We start from the raw sequence: 15,246 nt of genomic DNA on the forward strand, positions 1-15,246 counted from the left end.
GGGGGAGGAGAGAGAAGCTCCCAATAGTTCAGGTTACATCCAGCATAAGGGAGAATGGTGGTTATTGTTGGAGTTATCTCAGTGTTGGGACATCATTGTAGAAGTTTCAGGGTTTAGGTCCAACTATATCAAGCTACATAGGCAATGACCTCCCCCCTTTGAAATTCAGTGGCATTACTATCACTGAATTCATCACTTTCAACTTCCTGGGGCATACCTCGACCAGACTTGATTAGGGACAAAAACAGTGTCTACAATGAGTAACTCCTCCCCTACCTCCCAAATGCCTGTTCACTATCTACAAGGCACAAGTCAGGATTGTCATGAGCTTTTCTGAACTGCCTGAATGCATGCAGCTCTAACAACACTCAGTCATGACACCATTCAAAACAAGTAGCAAATCACTTGACTGTCACTCCATTGAAAACCTTTAACACTCATTCCCTTTACAAATTAAACACAGGGTTAGCAGTGTGCACCATCTACAAGACACACTGCAGTAACTCTCAGAACTCTTCCACTACACCTTTCAACCTCATGACCTCTAACACCTCGAAGGACAAGGGCAGCAGAAGAACATGGGAACAGCAGCACCTACAAATTCCAATCCAAGTCAGACAGCAACTTGATTTGGAATAATGATTGTTCTTCCTCTGTCATTGGGTTAAACCATTTGAATTCTCTTAACACCATATGGGTGTCCCGAGATCCAAAAGACTGCTGCCGTTCAAGAAGGCTGCTCACTGCCATTTTCTCCAGGTTAATTAGGGGTGGGTATTAAATGGTGGCCCAGCCAGTGATGCACACATCCAAGTATCACATTAAAAAAAAGGAATGCTGTTCTGAGGGGTAGGCTGAGACACATCTTTGAGGGGGTGTGTGGGATGGTGGTGTGACCAACATAATCACTGCATGCAGACCTTCACCCTGCAGACACAACTAGGAATAAAGAACTAAGGTTAAGTTTTATGTCAGTATACATCCTTTTGTTAAAATCTTGGTGTGGGATTTGAAAGTGAAGTTTTTGTTCGATATCTATTTTAATTATGCCAAGTCCAGTAGCATTTTAGTATATGGCCATCTGTTTTTGACAACATTACATTAGTGACTGTACTAATGTTGGCAAATGCTTTGGGATGTCCTATGTATGTGAAATTTTTACAGCAGAACTTTTTTTTGTAAATTTGCATGCAGTTTTGAAATTTCCTGATAATAGGCAATGTTATTACTTTCTCTTTTGGCTTTAATAGATGAGTATGCTTCTTGGGAAGTCTCAACTGTGGCAAGTGAAGCATTAAGGGCCTGACCTCCAGAAAATTAAATAGTCTGTTGTTATTTGTGCTTGCTATTTTGGTCACAGTAGGAATATTCTGGATTCAGCTGTCATAAAGAGGAATTTGTGGTCTCTCTCTATTTGCTACTGGAATTAACTAATTGAAGATTGTCTGTCTACCTGCCAGCCATTTGGTAACATCCTGGAGGCTAAATAATTTAAAGTTTTGACTTGAGAGATTTATAATGCATCAGTTAATTTACTGTTATACACTTCTGACCTTTTTTTAAAAAAATGTGGTTGTTACTAAGAATCAATAATTTCCTAAAAGGCAATGACACATCACAGCCATTCTGCCCCATTTTAAGAACAGGCTGCAATCAAGTCATGTGCACTATTTCCTCACTTTAATACCCGTTCTGATAATCTGTTTAAATTTTATTGGCTGGTTGCCTATGTATTTGTGCAGAGAAGTAAATTTGAAGTGTGGATTTCTGTCCACTACTTGAAGAGTGAATGCCCTCAAAGTTATTTTCTTACTCAGATTAGTTCAAACTGAAAGTGGGTATATTTTGCTCATTTAAAATTTCTTGAACAAGAGTACCCTGATACTCAGATAGAAAGTAGGCAGGTCTTGTACCGCTTGCCTGTCAGGTTGGTGCCCCAAGTCAACACAGCACTGAACTGGACGGGTGGTGACAAATCAAGTCAATACTAGCGAGTTCTCCCCAGGTCATGGGTTCAGTGTTCAATATTTCTTAGTTTAAATCTTCCTTTTACTTTTTCTCCATATTAGATAAAACTTCCCCTCCCCCTTCAATACAAAGCAAAGTTGACCAGCTTCTCCTCCTCACTCTACACTACAGTTGCCTGACCAGAGGTATTGAAAGGCTGAATTCTATTGCTGCTCAGGCCTTATGATGTCACCTATCCTGCAGCCAAACACCACGTGAATATTTTTCACTCTCTGCCTCCATCTGTTCCATCACTCTTCTCAATAAATGCCAAAGTCTCTCTCCACTACCTCCCAATCTCAATTTACTGTCAAGTTTTAGTCCAAATGAATATGTAATCCAGCCCATTCTGTCTTATTTCCTCTTTTTGCCTCATTACATACTGGCTATGAATCTCAGGCTTTAACTAAAACAAAACAGTGTAACTGAAAATGTCTGCAAAGTAACATTTGAGGTGTAGAGCCATCAGGAATCATATATAGAAAGGAGAAGATGGGTTTGACTTAATATAACCTATTTTGGGGGGGGGGGGGGGGGGGGGTCAGGGGGAGAGAGGTGGGGAACATGGTGGTTCACCCATTTTTAATCATGACAGAAATTATGTGTTAGTTTGTAACCAAACAAAGAACAAAGAAAATTTACAGCCCAGGAACACACCCTTCAGCCCTTCAAGCCTGAGCTGATCCAAACGTACTGTCTAAACCTGTCGGTCAACTCCTAAGCATTTGTATCCCTTTGCTCCCCACCTACTCATGCATCTGTCCAGACGCATCTTAAATGTATCCACCATGCCTGCCTCTACCCCCTCCGCTGGCAACACATTCCAGATGCCCACCACCCTCTGTGTGAAGTACTTGCCGAGTGCATCCCCCTTAAATTTTCCACCTCTCGCCTTGAAAGCATGACCTCTCGTTATTGAATCCTTCACTCTGGGAAAAAGCTTGTCTCTATCCACCCTGTCTAAACTATAATATTATTGGTTGCTACTTTGAATATTCTTGTTGTCATTGTGTTGCTGAGGGAAATCTGTGAAATCTGCTCAGAAATGATGAAAAAACTTTTTTATTTAACAACACAACAAACAGTAACCAGGAAACTAATAAATTCCCTGGTACATTGAACACTACAGTGCAGGAGAGGCCCTTCGGCCTTCAATGTTGCACCAACCTGTGAAACCAATCCAAAGCACATCTAACCTACACTATTCCATTTTCATCCTATTGTCTCTCTAATGACCATTTAAATGCCCTTAAAGTTGGCGAGTTTACTACAGTTGCAGGCAGTACTACTCTCGGAGTAAAGAATTTACCTCTGACATCTGTCCTACATCTATCACCCTTCAATTTAAAGCTATATCCCCTCAGGCTAGCCGTTGCCATCTGTGAAAATAGTTTCTCACTGTCCACCCTATCTAACCCCGTCTTATATGTCTCAATTAAGTCACCTCTCAACCTTCTTCTCTCGAGTGAAAACAGTCTCAAGTCCCTCAGCCTTTCTTCAGACCTCATTTCCATACCAGGCAAAATCCTAGTCAATCTCCTCTGAATTCTTTCCAAAGCTTCCACATCCTTCCTGTAATACGGTGACCAGAGTTGTGCGCAATACCCCGAGTGCGGCCACACCAGAGTTTTGTACAGCCGCAGCATGACTTCATGGTTTCGAAACACAATCCCTCTACTAATAAAAGTTAACAAACCATATGCCTTATTAACAACCATATCAGCTTGGGTGGCAACTTTCAGGGATCTGTGTACATGGACACAGATCTCTCTGCTCAGCTACACTACCAAAAATCTTACCATCAGCCCAGTACTCTTTATTCCTATGGCTCTTTCCAAAGTGAATCACCTCACAGTTCTTCACATTAAACTCCATTTGCTAACTCTCAGCCCCGCTCTGCAGCTTATCTATGTCCCTCTGTAACCTACAACATTCTTTGTTACTATCCACAACTCTGTTGATGTTAGTGTCATCTGCAAATTTTTTAACCCATCCTTCTCATCCCTCATCCAGGTCATTTATTAAAATGACAAACAACAGTGGACCTAAAACAAATCCTTGTGGTACCCCACTAGTAACTGAACTCCAGGATGAATATTTCCCATCAACCACCACCCTCTGTCTTCTTTAAGTTAGCCAATTTCTGATCCAAACCGGTAAATCACCCTCAATCCCATGCCTCCGTATTTTCTGCAATAGCCTACCATGGGGAACCTTCTCAAATAGTAAAGGATATTTAATTGTCTACTTGAAATGTGATTTCTGATCATGTGTGAAAGATGCTATCTTCGTGATGTTCGATGACGTAGAACTGAAATTTGGGTCTGTAGGGTGCCATTTCTTGTATATGGTTAAGTTCAGCAAAGCCTGTTGCTAGTCACTCACAAATGCAGTTTTTTCAGTAACAACGTAATGATGTTAGAGAGCAAGATTGTATTCCTGTCATGTGGTGATACATCACTTTCTGTGATGATATGTACTGTTTTATTTTGTCATATAGCAGCCCCTTATAATACAAAAACCTCTCAGATTAAATGAGAGGGTGGAAGGGTCTGATATGGCATTCTCAGCCCCTACTGGTGGGATATTAATTAGGCTCAAGATGCACCAATTGACACCCATTATCCCTGAGCCCAGTGCAGTATGCTGGTGACTCTGGTATAAAGAAGGGAGGGGTTGCACAGTTTTCCCACATCCTTGAAAGGTTGCCCAACAAACCCTGATGGCTCAGTACCTGATTGAGACTCTGACATCAGGAAAGCACTGGAGAGGATACTGAAAGCCACCTCAGACTCTTACCTTCAGCCCTGTTGGTCCCTTCCCCAACTTCCCACTGCCTCCTGTGACCTTGACCCAGTGATCCCCATCCTTCCTTCACTCAATTTGGGGTCTGGGGTCCCACATTGATCCTTTGATTGTTTGGTAGTTGCTCGTCTCTGGCTGACAACCATCCATTGATCATGGGTGTCACTTGATTTATTAATGAGCCGAGTTGATAATCCACCAGCACAGGCTGGAAAGTCCATGTTTCCTCACTGGATTGACTGGAGTTTAGTGTTGGTTCTCTGACTGGTGGCACAGCTGGTATGTATGTTTCATGTTTATAGTCTTCAAAGCTTGGTTTCTTGGTCCTGCTTTCTCATTAGTGATGGAACAGACATTTGCAAGGTGTAAACTTCATAGAAATCGTAAACCATTGATCTAAGAATAGTCATAAGAAAATCAAGTAAGTCAAAAGCAATCAACAAGCAGCAGCAAGTTGGAAACAGCCAAGAGGAAGGAAGAAAGAAGATTGGTGATTGTTGTGCAGTGCCCATTCATCCATTGCCGTAGCCTCTGCTCGGTTTCACCAATGTACCATGCCTCAGTGCATCCTTGCCTGCAGCGTATGAGATAGACAACATTGGCTGAGTTGCATGAGTACCTGCCATGTACATGGTGGGAGGTGTCCCCACGCATACTGGTGGTATCCATGTCCACACTCTGACACAACTTGCAGCGCCTGCTGTGACAGGGTTATACGGAGTTGTCCTGAAAGCCGGGCAGTTTGCTATGATCAATGATATGTTTGAGGTTTGGTGGTTGTTTAAAGGTGAGCAGTAGAGGTGTGTGGGACCCTGTGTGAGAACTTCTCTGGCTATGTTGAAGGCCTCTTGAACCCATTGTACAGGGGATCCTCAGCTTCTGTCGCAACACTACGGATTTCTTACTGAAACTCAGCACCCACAGACCAATCAAATGGGAACATTCCACGTCACAATGGACGTTTCAGCACTCTACACCAGCACCCCCCACAATGATGGCATCGCGGCAACAGCCTCAGTACTCTGAGCACCGACCTACAACTCATCTGCTTTATCCTCAATCGCAATGTCTTCACCTTTGACAACCAGATTTTCATCCAGGCACATAGTAAAGTCATGGGTACTAAAGTTGCACTCCAATATGCCAACATTTTCATGCACAGGTTCGAACAAGACTTCTTCTCTTGTTTGAGAAGGAATTTGATAACGATTGCACATTTCTGTTTCCACTCATGCTCAGTCTGAAAATCCACAATTATGTTCAAAATCAAAAGCATTGTTTTGGAAAGGCTGGAAGTGTAAAGTTTAAAAGCATGGGCTGTAATTGTCATTCTGTGTGGGTTTTACATATACTTTGTCTTCTGTTAAGTAAAAGAAGGAGGCGGTGATCAAATGAAGATTACACCAGCATGATTGCTGGAAACCAAGACTGCAGAAAAGCAATTGGAATACATGAAAAGCAAAGGGATGGATCTGTAATAAGAGAATAAATATAGGGTTGATTTTCACTGAGTTGGTAAAACCCATATCTAATGTCTCGGTTCTGACTTGTTTCTCTTTCTGAATATGGATAGAACATGCGTCTCCTTCCAGACCTTCAGAATAATTATTGATATCAGTGAACTTAAGAGTTCCCATCTCTTTGAATAACCTCAGATAAATGCTATCTGGACCAGCAGTTCTTTGCAAGTCCAGTCTTGTAGGCACATACTGCAACAGTGAAAGAATGTCCATGTTAACTAACATTGTTGTTGTCAAGTTTGTTACTATTCTGGCAAAGGCTGAAGCAAACCAATCAGAAAGGAGTTCCGCTTTGTGCTAGGAGGCTGTCTTAAAGAGACAGACGCAGACTGAGACTGTGAACTAAAACAGGACATTTAAGATCTGAAACAGAAAAAGGTACTGACATATACACACAGAACTACTTTCATGCACGGCCACATGGAGAATTAAGTCAGACACAAGGAAGTTAGGAGAGAGTTGTTTTAGTCAACATTGGACATTTTGCGTGAACAAGCATAGTAGGAATAACAGTGATTTTAAAAGTTGGCTTTCGCATGCCCTCTGTGCATTGCTCCTCTGTAATGCAAGATTTAAGTCATGCAAGAGGAACTGAACAAGCGTCTCAGAGAATTTACATGCTATTGTAGTGCTGCAGAAATAGCTTCAAGGTATTAGAGAAGGAGATTTACCTGATGCCATTGACCAGCAATTCTCCACATCTATTCTGACTCTGTTTAGTTGACAACTAATTGGAAAAATGAAGCAGTACAGAAACTGAAGTAGCTGATTTTCATTCCCATCACTTGGCTCTAATAATTCATTTAGTCTTTTGTATATGTTTGCAGTTCTGATTGATTGTGTTAAATCTTCTCGGTTCCTCCCTGCTTGCTATCTGTACCATTCCTTGCCAGCTGAACGACAACATGTGGATGAAATTCTGATCTGAAGTTTCTGCCAGCAGGTGCATTTTGCATTCGACCTTCTTCATATCTGCCTCAATTTGATCCTTGTTAAATGTACTTCCAACTGTAAGAGTTTAAATCAAATAAGCCAATTTTGCAGATAAATTGTGAACACTCATAAATGTCTCAAAGGTCTTGGCAAATCAATTTGCTAATGAGTGAACATTCAGCCCTCTCCTTAAGCTGCTGTTTAAAATTAGATTTGAACAGATGGACAACTCTATGATCCTGAAGCAGGGGTTCTTTATTCCACTGACATCCCCTGAACATTGCATACATAAAGTGAAATGAAGATTAAACAAAAGAGACACGATATGGACGTAGAATCAACATTGTGGTTTACATCTAGTAGAGGAAAGTCTTTCTCTGCCTCCTTCCCATAAGGCCTCCATTCTCCAATGACATATATGACCAAGGATGGAGACTTGGTCATTGGGCCTTTCAAGCCTCCTCCATCATTCAATAAAATTATGGTTGATCTGACTTTAACCTCAACTTGGCATATCCGATAATCTTTCATCCCATCGGTAATCAAAAATCCATCTCCCTCTGGCTTAAAAGTATTTAATAATGCTGCATCTATTGCCTATTGAGGAATAGAATTCCAAAGAGACAAAACTCTCTCACAATTTATTTTTTCTCACCTCCATCTTGAACGGACACCCCCTTATTTTTATACTGTGACCCTCGTTCTGGATTCTACTGCAAGGGGAAGCATCCTTTCAACAACCACCCAGTGAAGACACTTCAGAATCTAACGTCTTTCAGTTAAGTCACTCTTACTCTTCTAAACTCCAGAGGATGTAGGGCTGGCCTGTTTATCCTTTTCTCTGAAGGAAATCCCCCTCATTTTAGATATCAATCTCCTGAGCCTTCTCTGAATTGCTTCCAATGTGTTAATGTTCTTCCATTAGTATTTTGATAAATACAGTACACAGTACTCCAGATATGGTCTCACTGATGTTCTGTATAACTGAAGCATAGCATGCCTACTCTGGCTGAAGATATTCCTCCTCCTCCCAGTTTTAAAGGGTCATCTTTCTGGGAATGAACTCTAGTCTTTCTTCCTCTTTGAAACATCACCTTCACATCCAGTCTGTCCAGTCGTCTTCGTATTCTGTAAGTTTCAATCCGATCCCCCTCATCCTTCGAAACTCCATTGAGTACGGAACCCAGAGTCCTAACCACTCCTCATATGGCAAGCCCTTCATCTCCAGGAACATTGCCATAAACCGTCTCTGGACCATCTCCCAATGTCAGAACATCCTCCATTAGGTATGGAATGTAAAATGGCTCTCAATATTTCAAATGTGGCCTGACCAAAACCTTATACAGCCTCAGCAGTACATCCCTGCTAGTGTATTCCAGTCCTGTCAGATGAGTGCCAACATTGCATTTGCTTTTCTAACTACCAACTGAACCCAGTAAAAGCAAATTACTGTAGATGCTGGAATCTGAAACCAAAAGAGAAAATGCTGGAAAATCTCAGCAGGCCTGACAGCGTCTGTAAGGAGAGAAAAGTGTTGACGTTTAAAGTCTAACTGATCCTTTGTCAACGCTAAAAAAAATGGGAGAAATAGGGAGGTATTTATACGAGGCTGAGATTTTTGCGGCAAGAACCTGCTTGTTAATCTTCAGAGAATCCTGAACCAGCACACCTAAGTTCTTCAGATTTCTGAAGCCTTTTCCCATTTAGAAAATGCCTCTCTTCTTCCTACCAAAGTGCATAACCTCACACTTTCCCACATTGTATTCCATCTGTTACTTCTTTGCCCACTCTCCTAGCCTGTCCAAGTCCTTCTGCAGCCTTCTGCTTCCTCGACATTACCTATCCCTCCTCCTATTTTTGTTCGATCTGAAAACTTGGCAACATGCCATCAGTTCCTTCATCCAGATTGTTAAAATAGAAAAATGAATGGTGTAGAACACAACTAATCACCAGCTGCCATCCTGAAAAAGACCCCCTTATCTCCACTCCCTGCCTTCTGCCAGTTAGCCAATCCTCTGTCCATGCCAGTACCTTGCTGCCAATGCTACAGGCTTTTATCATATTTATGATCACAGACACTGTTGCTTCAGTTTGTGCTTCCTGGCTGCTCATCCCTCTGCCATCTTCCAGCACAGAAATAGACCTTCACTGTCACCAGTACACCCTTTGGCATTGTTGAATTAGTCCTGATGAATGCAGGACCAAAGGTTTCCGCAACACATATCTCTTTGTTGTGATGTGGAAGTATCTGATTTGGCTCACCTGTTCAGCAAGATTTATGAACTGAAGAGTGTAAATTTATTCAAGCCACATTTAAGCACATTTCTGGATTTTTCTTGTGTCCAAATATAACCTGTGGTAAAATTCTTTCACAGTCTACAACATTCTGTCCAATTCGGCAATCAAATTTCAGCACACTAGACCCTTGGATGATATAGTTTTGGATGAATCGAACAATCATGTTGTAATGGCTGGTCTTTCAAAGATGCCGTAAAATAGATCAAATCCAGAAGAAGTTTTGATATTCTCACAAGATACTGGTCAAAGCTAATCCATTTACCTGGAACATTGCTGTGTTATCTTGGTTCGAATAACCAATGCACCCATTTAAAGAATGTTGTGTGATCTGACCATTTAAATAGAACAATGGTCAGTCTGTTTTGAGGTTGTAAGAATGTAACTGATGGATTTTTATTGGGTCAACTTCAGCTGCCTCTCCATTTGGGGACGATGTCTACTCGGGTTTGAGAGTTTCTAATGTGACTTGTGACTCATAGAACATTATGGCACAGTACAGGCCTTTCAGCCCCTCGATGATTCCACAGATTGGTGCAACAATCTGAAACCTACCTATCCTACATGATTCCATTTTCATCCATATGTTTATACAATGATCATTTAAATGCCCTTAAATTTGGTGAGTCTACTACTGGTGCAAGCAGTACATTCCACGCTCCTAATACTAAGCAAAGAAACTACCTCTGACATCTGTCTTATATCTATCACTCCTCAATTGAAAGCTATGTCCCCTTATCACCAGCCAAGGAAAAAGGCTCTCACTGTCCACCCTATTTAACCCTCTAACTATCTTATATGTCTCAATTAAGTCACCTCTCAATCTTCTTTCCTCTAACAAAGACAGCCTCAAGTCCCTCAGCCTTTCCTCATAAGACCTTCCCTCCATACCTGGCAACATCTAGTAAATCTCCTCTGAACCCTTTCCAAGATTTTCACATCCTTCCTATAATGCGGTGACCCGAATTGTATGCAATACTCCAACTGCAGCTGCACCAGAGTTTTGTACAGCTGCAGCATAACTTCGTGGCTCCAAAACTCATTCTCTCTGCCAATAAAAGCTAACACAATGTATGCCTTCTTAACAACCCTATCAATCCGGGTGGCAACTTTGAGGGATCTATATACATGGACACCAAAATCTCTCTGCTCATCAGCAGTACCAAGAATCTTACCATTAGCCTACTACTCTTTATTCCTGTTACTCCTTCCAAAGTGAATCTCCTCACACATTTCCACATTAAACTCCATTTGCCACCTTTCAGCCCAGCTCTGCAGCATATCTATGTCTTTCTGCAACCTGCAACATCCTTCAGCACTGTCCACAACTCCACCGACCTTAGTGTCATCCACAAATTTACTAACTAATCCTTCTCTGCCCTCATCCAGGTCATTTATAACATTGACAAACAGCAGTGGACCCAACACAGATCCTTGTGGTACACCACTGGTAACTGAACTCCAGGATGAACCTTTCCCATCAACCACCACCCTCTCTCTTCTTTCAGCTCACCAGTTTCTGATCCAAACCACTAAATCACCCTCAACCCCATGCCTCCATATTTTGTGCAATAGCCTACTGTGGAGAATCTTATTAAACACCTTACTGAAATCCATATACATCACAGAACATTATGGTACAGTACAGGCCCTTCAGCCCCTCGATGATTCCACAGATAGGTTTCAGATTGTTGCACCAATCTGTCCTACACGATTCCATTTTCATCCATATGTTTATACAATGATCATTTAAATGCCCTTAAATTTGGATGAGGCTTTACCCTCATCCACTTGTTGGTCACCTTCTCAAATAGCTTAATAAGGTTTGTGAGGCATGGCGAACCCTTCACAAAACTGTGTTGGCTATCCCATAAGTTGGCTGACTTATTCCTCTCTAGATGATGATAAATCCTATCTCTTATAACCTTTTCCAACGCTTTACCTACAACTGGAATCCACAGCACAAAATTTGCTTTTTGTCATTTCTAACTCTGCCATTGCAATAGAATGATGGAATAGCTGTATACACAGGTTCCTGTGTTCCATTTGCTTGCCAGATTGGACAGAATACTGGAACGGATCTGTGTGCTGAGTTTATCTCTCAGTTATGCTTCTTGGTTTTGGGGAGAATGGACTCAGGAGATTTCTGACCTTCCCTGGATCTACCCGCTCCAAAATCATGGACCATGTTGTGGTTAATGAAAGTTTGTCCTATTTCACTTCTCACATGGATTGTTCATAGTCTACCTTTCCTTCTGTAATTTCAGCACCACATGAATGATCTTTCCCTGAAGTGTTCAATCACTTGAGTTTCTATTATTCTTTAAGCTTTACTTTTTTAATGAGGCTTTAGCTATTTTTACTTAATCCTGTTGCGTGTGTTCACAGGCTCATGTCAAAACTAAATCTTCCCAGTCGTAGTCTTCCTCAGAGTTTGGTAATGTATATATTGCTGCCCTGAACATTTTGAATTTGATGAACTATAATTATTCATAACACTAGAGAAGGGCCAGGAAAATTCAGTGTGAAGGAAAATTATGCATACAATCGTAGAACAAAAAAGAATTATTGAGTGTGATTAGTGTGAAACAATTTGTTGAGTAATGCTGTTTTTGTTCTCATACTATGTAGGAGTTTTTTGTTAGCTGAAATATTTCTCAACTGTTTCACATTTCTTCACTGCCTCTGCAAGTTGATAAATTTGGAATAAGATTGTTCTTCTATTTCAGCTCTAATACTCGAAACAACAATCCAGAATTTTCCGAAGTGTATGAGTGCTATATAGGCAATATCTTGGCCTGTGGGCATTTATATATATTTTGGTGGTTGGAATGACTGCACTTCATTGGTAATCAGTTGCAGTATAGTGGAGGCAATCCTGCCTCTGAGTGACAGGGCAGAATTTTACACTGTTGGCAAGATGGTTGTGAGAGCTCCAAAGCCCCACCTTTTGCCAAAAAAGCCAGAGGAGAGCCTGCCTCTACCTGAGCAGCTCACCACCATTGGATTTTAGTTGTCTTCAGGTGGACTTCAATTTCCTTCTGCATCTCCCACCTCACCCGGGGGCTGGCAGCTTTCTTGCCCCGGCAATGCCACTATGAGTTGTGACCTCCACAGAGTCTACAACAATTCCCGAGGAAAATGCTCCCGAAATTGTATTGTATCCGACAGTCAATATGTCAATTGCCTTTAAGAGATGTTGCTCATAATATCATCCCCTGCAACCAGAGGGCATAAAGTTCTCGTATTGCACCTTACCCTGGGATCGCATGAAGCATGACATGGTATTAGAAGCGTGTTCCTTGTTGTGACTAAAGACTCAACGTCAGGCCATGAATGTCATGTTAGTCCATAATTTGCAGCTGTAACTTTGTTGGAGTTTTGAGGAAGTGTCAAATCGAGGTCAAAATGTTCCATTCCTTCACTCTCCACAAATGCAGCTAAAACTGCTGGGTTTCTCTCTCATATTTTACTTATACTTCAGATCTCTAGCATTTGTCATACTTTTCTTTAATTATTAACAGATTTTCAATGCCACAGAGTCTGTGCTCAGTTTCCTGTGTTACAGGAAATGACATACACATTGCATCAAGTAAAGCAACCTGTTTGAGGCAAAAATTTCAAAAATCACGTGAAGTGGTTGACATTGGACTCTGGCAGATTCCAGCAAAAGGGATATGGGATTGAATGAGGGGTGCGGAGAGGGAGGGGGTCATTCTCTCCTGAGAGGGCGACGGCTAAGGTTGGAATGGGGTTAACAAGTATTGAGCATGTGCCTCTGTCATGGTAACAATCTAATGGCCTCTTCCTGCCTGCCATATTGTTCCTGAAAGATTATACTTTTTGACCAAGAGTTTGCAGGTTGTGGGTCCCAGATCCAGGTTCTCAGCATAGAAAGAACACTGTATTGTCTGAGGTGAGTTTTATTTAAAATGAGAGACAATTCCCTGCCGACTCTGGAGATATTCAAGTCTCATACCATGTTTTTTTTAAAGAAAAAGTGGTGGGGAGTTCTCTCTAGTTGACTGGAGAATGTTTACTTAATAAACAATAACACTAAAACAATTTGATTGTTAGTATTTTGCTGCTTTGTGAATACTACTGTGCACATATTGGCTGCCATTATTTTCTGACATTACATCAGTGACCATACTGCAAGAATGCTTAACTTACTCAGAAGTAATTTGAGATTTTTAGGGTTAAATAAATATAAGTCTTTCTTTAGTTTACCTGAGATAAAAGAACTGTAGTATCAGTGGCTGGTGGCAACAGAGTAATGCCAGGCTATGATGAAAATAATTGTACACTTCCTGGCTTTCTTCTTAGTGTTTCAAGCAGTGGTATATTGGAAATGAGGGACTGAGTATACATGCATAAGTCATTGAAGGTAATAGGACAGGTTGGGAGAGCAGTAAATAAAAACAAAATCACAGTATTCTATTAATAGGGTCCTAAAATATTAGACCAAGGATGTTATGTTGTGCTTGTAAAAACACTAGCTATATCTCAGCTGGAGTACTGTACATAGTTCTGGGCACCACTGTTTAGAATCTGGAATGTAGCACCTGAGCACATTGTGGAACAGGTTCAATCGAGGCATTCAGAAGAGAATTAGACAACCAGCGTATAGGGTTTAGGGTTGAAGGCAGATAGAAGGCATTCAGTGACATGTCATTCGGACAGACCATGCAGATGTGATTGTCCAAATGGACTCTCTTGACATTGTAACAATTCTGTAATTCTAAATCTGTGGTGTTTTGCAGAAGTACCTTGAAAATGTTAAATTTTCTCCTTCACAACTCTATTAACTTATGGGGAAGTTTTTGAAGACTGGAGTTCCTACCCCAATGACCCAGGTCTGTCAGGATATCATTTAACACAAGCACTTAGTGAGTTGGTTGAACAAGACCATTATTTTTTCATGGACTGAATTCTATGAACTAAATCATAGTTATTTTTTGTATCTATACAGCTTAAATACTTTTGGTGAGGAATTAGAATAGGGCCTAATAGAAAAAAAAATTGTTACTTAAATGCTTTATGTTTACATTATGTGATAATTGCAGGCAAAGTTTAGGCCATTTATGAGAAGGACTTGGATATTCTGCTGTCATAAAGTAATCGCTTTCCTGAATTAGTTTGCCCTTATCAACCATAGCCAACACCAGCTAATCTGGAGTTTTGATTGCAAGGGATTTCTTTGTACTGCTCTGATTAAAAGTGGCAAAATCTCATGTGTAAAGCTGCACTTAAGTCATTCTTCAACAGATATATTTGTTGAGCAGACATTGGTGACTTTTGTGTCACAGTTTTCATTATAGCTCTCATCTAACAATGCCTCACATTATTTAGTGCAAGTTAATTTGCTATCACTTTGTATTATGTTCTCTGCTTTTCTAACTGTTTAACTACTGTAAATGCTAATCTAGTTTTACTTTCTCTCTCTCTTCTTTTGCTTGCCCATCTCCTCAGAAGCAGGATGTTCTTAGTCAAGTAAGTGTCATTTATTTCAAAATGTACAGGATTTGGTGATGAGACAATAGTGGATGAGTTGCTGTTTAACTTAGACATGAGGGGCATTTGGGCTATTTTTACACAGAATGAAGTTGAGGAATAATTTGATCTTAGATTGTTGATGGTTTATTAAATCTACTAATAAGCTCCTGAACCACAAACACCAAATACT

At 40.8% G+C, this 15,246-nt stretch overlaps 1 protein-coding gene across 4 annotated transcripts in view; it reads left to right on the top strand.

The window, feature by feature from the left end:
* Positions 1 to 15,246, top strand: part of dgkb (diacylglycerol kinase, beta) — an 801,318-nt gene that overhangs the window by 145,452 nt on the left and 640,620 nt on the right. For all 4 annotated transcript variants that reach the window (XM_072575379.1, XM_072575382.1, XM_072575380.1 and 1 more), the window contains exon 4: positions 15,033 to 15,053. In XM_072575379.1, the coding sequence (XP_072431480.1) occupies positions 15,033 to 15,053 (21 nt within the window). The remainder of the gene's footprint in view (positions 1 to 15,032; positions 15,054 to 15,246) is intronic.

Source organism: Chiloscyllium punctatum, chromosome 8 (genome assembly GCF_047496795.1).
Source record: "Chiloscyllium punctatum isolate Juve2018m chromosome 8, sChiPun1.3, whole genome shotgun sequence".
Lineage (NCBI taxonomy): Eukaryota > Metazoa > Chordata > Chondrichthyes > Orectolobiformes > Hemiscylliidae > Chiloscyllium > Chiloscyllium punctatum.